The 6000-nt window shown below is 41.9% G+C and overlaps 1 protein-coding gene across 1 annotated transcript in view; it reads left to right on the top strand.

Moving 5' to 3' along the window:
• Positions 1-5504, top strand: part of ADRA1B (adrenoceptor alpha 1B) — a 37883-nt gene extending 32379 nt beyond the window's left edge. Inside the window, exon 2 of the mRNA XM_027841865.1 lies at positions 4316-5504. Within this exon, the coding sequence (XP_027697666.1) occupies positions 4316-4884 (569 nt within the window). The 3' untranslated portion in view covers positions 4885-5504. The remainder of the gene's footprint in view (positions 1-4315) is intronic.
• Positions 5505-6000: the final 496 nt, after the last annotated feature.

The following is a 6000-nucleotide window of genomic DNA, read 5'->3' as shown; positions in this document are numbered from 1 at the left end:
TAGTAGTAGTAGTAGTAGTAGTAGTAGTAGTAGTAGTAGTAGTAGTAGTAGCAGTAGTGGTAATAATAGTTGTAGTAGTAATAGTAGTAGTAGTAATGGGAGTTGTAGTAGTAATAGTAATAGTAATCAAAGTATGCTCCAGGCACATAGCTCCCTACCTGGCTGTAGTAATAAGAGAAGGAGTAATAGTAGTAGTAGTGGTAATAACAGTTGTAGTAGTAATAGTAATAGTAGTAATACTAATAGTAGCAGCAATAGTCATGATAGTGGTGGTAGTAGTAGTAATAGTAGTGATAATAGTAGTAGTAGTTTAATAGTTGTAGCAGTAATATTAATAGTAGTAGTAGTAGTAGTAGCAGCAGCAGCAATGGTGTTGTGGTATTGGTGTTGTAGTTGAGCTTCCATGCACTGTCTGCTCCCAAAGCACTTACTTCCATAAACATTTCACTTTATCCTTTGAATTTCATCATGACCATAGGAAGGATCATAGACCTGGAGCTAGAAAGGATTTTAAAAGCCATCTAGTCCAACTCTCCCATTCTACAGATGAGGAAATTAAGGCTCAGAGAAGTTCAGAGATTGTCTAAGTTTATAAGAGCAGATCAAGAGCTAGAAGGGCCCTCAGAGGCCATCCAGCTTGACCCTTGTTTTACTGAAGAAGAAGAAATCGAGGCTCCAGGAAATTAAGTGACTTGGGATCATGTTTTAGGATTGGAAAGGACCTGAGAGAACCTTAGTTCAAACACCACACTTTTCAGATGAGAAAGCAGAGACCCAGGACAGTAAACTGATTTGTCCAAGGTCGCACAGGTACTAAGCAGCAGAGGTGGAATTCCTCTCACTCTATAAACAGTGTCTTTTTCTGCACAACACTGATTTGTCCAAGGTCATACAATTAAGAGGTAGCAGAGCCAGGATTTGAATTCAAATCTTGGGGTTCCAAGTTCACCATTCTTTTTAGTACACAACGTTGCTTATAGAACATGCATGAACATTCCCATTAGTGAATGATACAAAAGAGGTTTAATGACTTGTGTAAGATCACACATGGAGCTGGTGACAATCTACACACACACACACACACACACACACACACACACACACTCCTAGTTCAAGGTCCACTCTTTCCCTTCTAAAATATGCTGATTCTATGTGTTTTGAATAGCACAGTCACTTTTCAATAAACTCCTCTCCCCCACTGGACCCTCCTTTATAACAAAGAAAAACAATTAAGCAAAAGCAACAAAAAACAGCAAAAAGATTTTATGGTGCATGCAAAATTCCATGCAGAGAGTCCACCTCCTTTATATTGAGAGGAAGGAATTGGGTTTCATCTTTGGTCCTCTGGAACCAAGATTGGCTATTGTATATAATCTGAAATCTGGTATCACTTAATTTGTCTTCATTTACAATATTGAACTCATTATGCTTACTGTTCTCCTAGTTTTGTTCTCTTCCTTCTGCATCAATTCAATCAAGTCTTCTCTGTAACTCTATAACACCCAGCTTTAATGAATAGCCAAACCTATTTTATAGCCTCTGTAACAGAAACTTCCAAAGGTCTGGGACCATATAATTCCTGTCTAGTTCTAATGGATATTGTCTTCATAATCATAGGCAAATTGAATGAAAGAGGTTATTCCCCATTCTAATAAAGGGAATGTGACATAGTGTAGTGGCTACAGAGCAGCCCCTTGCTGAAGTCAGCAAGATCTGAGTTGAAGTCCTTCTGACACATACTAATTGTACACCTCGGGGGCAACTTCTCAGACACTCTAAGACTGTAAACTAAAGCTGACTGCCTGCATTGGTAGAAGGCATTTTCTCACTGAATCCCCTATGCCAATGAAATTACAGGTCTGGTTCAAAAAGAAAAAAAAGGGGAGGGAGAGGTAAGCGGGGGGGGGAAAGCTTTTCAATATGTTGAAATTGTTACAGCAATATCCTTTCATCCTCGTTCTTTATAAGTCTCTCCAGAGTGAAACTTAGAAGGTCATAGGAATATTTAAGAGATGTACATGGTCTTATTCAAACATTTGCTTCCCACCTCATCTCTCTCCCAAAACAAGAGGGAAATAATAAATACTTCTTTTGTGGATATCAGCTTCAACTTCTCAGTCATTTTATTTAGTAGTCACTATTAAAAATAATTTTTATAAATCCTTTTATAAATAAGGAAACTAAGAGAGTGAGAGGCCAAGTGACTTCCCCAAGGTCACACAATGAGTTAGTGATATGACCAAGAATAGAATCCAGACAGCCTAACTCTCCCCCCAAGTCTGTTTCCACAAGACCCTGCTACCCATCAGGCAGGAGAAGCACTGGTTTGTTCTCTCTTGACTGCTCCAAACTCCTGTGACAAACATATTGTGGGGCTCAGGGACAACACCCCCCCCCCAAAAAAAAAGAATGGGATATTGGCAGTTTCCTGCTGCTGCTTGGACCAAATGCAAATAATTTCCCTAATTAACTAAGTCCTTGTGCTGACCACTAGAACAAGGTATGCATAGCATAAAGGGGGCCCTGCTCCTCCCTATTACTGTTCTGTTGTAAGTGGAGGGAGGTTGGGAAATATGTTTGGAATCTTATCCCTCCCTGGGCAGACCCTAGGAGGCTATTGCTGACTCAGTCTCTTACCCAACCAAGATGGAAGCTGACACTGCCCCTCTGTGGTGAGGCTGAGAATCACTGAGGGAATTAGTACTACTCAATTCAATTAAAACATTTAGCAAGTGGCTATTATGGGCAAGGCCCATACCATCAATGTTTTGGTCTCAAGGTTCGTAGAATATGAAAGGTAGAGGGATACCCTAGAAATCCTCTAATCTAATCCTCTCATTTTAGGCTTTTCTACTTTCGACCACATCCCTCCCTGCCTAACACATTGGTTGGCATGAGTAAACTCATGGACTTTCTTTCTTCCTTTCTTTCTTTCTTTCTTTTTCTTTCTTTCTTTCTTTCTTTCTTTCTTTCTTTCTTTCCTTCTTTCTTTTTCTTTTTTTGGAGGCAGTTGGAGTTAAGTGACTTGCCCAGGGTCACACAACTAGTAAGTGTCTGAAGACAAATTTGAACTCAGGTCCTCCTGGCTCCAGGGCAGGTGCTCTATCTGCTGTGCCACCTAGCTGCCCTGAGCTCATTTTCACATGACCTATGTGTAATTAAAAAGGTGAATTTTCTGCAAGGAAAAAAAATCATGTAGTATACTACAAAGCCATCTAGTAAATGAAATAACTGTGAATTCAAAGTCATGAGACCTGAGTTCAAATCCTGCCTCAAGATGTTTGAAGGTATCCTATGTGTGCTCTGCCCATAAGTCAAGTCACATGAAAATAAGAAGGTAAATTTGCTGTAACGGGGAAAAAATCATGTATTGTATTCCAAAGTTAAATGTAAATGAAGGAATAATAGATTTGGACTCACGAGACCTCCTGCTTCAGACACTTACTAGTTATGACTCCTAATACTACTACTCCTAATGCTACTACTACTTAGGATGACTCCTAAGGTCTCATCGAGCTCATAAGCTATGAATCCATGATCCTGTGAATTAAACTCATCCAGAAAAACAATATACACTGACTAAAATAATGTAAACTAAATGAAAAATAAAATAAAGCCCGCTGCTGTGTAATTATAATGCCCAATCATGGTCCCAGAGAAGAGATAAGGAAATGCTTCTCTCTCCTCTGGAGAAGTGGGAAGCAAACTATGAGTGCAGAATGTTGCATATGCTATCAAAAGAGATCACTGGGTCAATTGGCTTTCTTTAAATATTTCCTCTATTACAAGGGAAACATCACTGTGAGAATATCCCACATATATCACAGAAACAACTGTGATATTTCAACAGAACTTAAAAAAAGAAAGAGAGAACACCGGGCTGGGATGCAGGAAGTCAGACTTACGGCCACATTCTGCTATGAATTTTCAGTGCAACTTTGGACAAACACTTTGGGCCCTTCTTTGGGCCTCAGTTTTCTCATCTGTAAGATGGGGAAGGGATTGGGCCAGAATGAGCTCTAAGTTTCCTTTATGTTTCAAAAGTTGATGATTTTGTGCCAAACTACATCACATTACCATTCTGAGTGCTATCCCAATCACTAGGGTACAGTCCCTTCCTGACCTTAGGTACTGACATCCTAAGTCTGCCCGTATAAAGAAAAGTAATCTGCCAGAATATTGCCATTTGTATGAACCGCTGAATTGAAAACAATTATGAGAGTGGCAATCGCAAACAATGACCTTTCAGTGGGGAGTTATAGTGAAAGGTACTGATGAACTGTTACTTTTCTACCATTGTCTCTCTACCCTGCAGGATCCCTGTTTGCTGCTCTGAAGCCCCCAGACACTGTCTTCAAAGTGGTCTTCTGGCTTGGCTACTTCAACAGCTGCATCAACCCCATTATCTACCCCTGCTCCAGCAAGGAATTCAAGCGCGCCTTCCTCCGCATCCTCAAATGCCAGTGCCATCGGCGGAATCGGCTGGGCTGGTGGAACTACAACTACCGAGCCTGGAATCGAGGCTCCTTTGAACATTCTCGAAAGGACTCTCTGGATGACAGTGGGAGCTGCCTGAGTGGCAGCCAGAGGACCCTCAACTCAGCCACCCCCAGCCCTGGGTACCTAAGCAAGGTCACCCACCCACAGGTGGAGATGTACACTTTCTCAGAATGGAAGAGCTCTGGCACTTTCCTGAGCCCACCCCACCCAGAGCCACCAGGGCGTCACCGAGAAACAGGCCACCTCTTCACCCTCAAATTCCTAGCAGAACATGAGGGACACCCAGGGCTGGACAGCAATGGGGGCTGCGAGGTAGCTACCGACATGGCCAATGGCCAAACTGGCTTCAAAAAAAATATGCCCCTTGGGCCAAATCAGTTCTAAGGGACCATCCTTAACATCCCCCCTCATCCTGCTCCATCATTCATTGGCAGACCCCACACCTGGTTTCCTGCCCTGGGGAAGACATAGGAGAGCAAGGAAGTTCAACACTCAATAGACACAGGTTCCCAGGGGGAAATTGAAGGGAGGGGAGCAGTGTGCAAAGGATAACTGCATTTCTGGCGGATGCACGGGTGCCAGACTTGTTTCCAGTTACAAGGAAGATCTAGGCCCAGAGCAGGAGAAAAGGAATACACACAGCCCAATGTTTATATGCTGTGGAAATTCTAGGTGACAGCTACAATATAAGCATATATGAAATGAGTTGTGCTATATATATTTCTATATATATATATATACATATGTATATAACAGTAGATATACAGTGTCTATGTATGTGGTGTACATGTGTGTGTGTGTGTGTGTGTGTGTGTGTGTGTGTGCGCGCATGGGCACCCCAGTGGGGAAAGTACGAGTGTGAATCAAAGAGGAAACCGGTGGCCTTTTGTTTTGTGATTTAACTTTGTACCTCTCAGCGGTCTCAGTAATCGCTGTCCAACCCTTCCCTGTACTTCACTGAACGTTGGCACTTTAGGGGGGGAAAAGTCAGATATTAAAAGTCATTTCTCATGTGTTTACTCTCGTGGTTTGTGACTTGTTCTAGTTGCAGCTCTGGTCTTGGGGGTTCCTCCTCTTCCAAGGCTGTTCAATCCCCCCTCCCTTCCTCTCTGCTCCCCTCTGGGTTACTAGTATCTTCCTAAATGAGTCCTTCATTTCCCAGATGGGCTCCTTTCCTCTCATTTCATAAAATAACAGAAGCTTTGAGTTTTAGGATAGAAAAGCTTGCAAGTATCTCAGAGGTCATCCAATCCTACCTCTTACCTGAGAGGTTAATCTTTTCTGCAAATTTCTTCTTAGATCATCAAAATTAAGTATTCCCTCCTGTCAACTGCCCTTCAAATTTGAAAACGTAAGTTCAGCATAAAGAGGTCTCTGGCTCATACTCAAACAAGTCTTCAATGACCTGGCATTTGTGAGAACAATTGGTGCCTTGAGCACCCCAAAGCACAGACTAAAAGATAATCCAAGCCAATTTACTCACTTTACAGGTAAGAAACT

This window comes from Vombatus ursinus, unplaced genomic scaffold, assembly GCF_900497805.2.
Source record: "Vombatus ursinus unplaced genomic scaffold, bare-nosed wombat genome assembly UNPS02014863.1, whole genome shotgun sequence".
Classification (NCBI taxonomy): domain Eukaryota; kingdom Metazoa; phylum Chordata; class Mammalia; order Diprotodontia; family Vombatidae; genus Vombatus; species Vombatus ursinus.
This window is presented reverse-complemented; position numbering and strand designations above follow the sequence as displayed.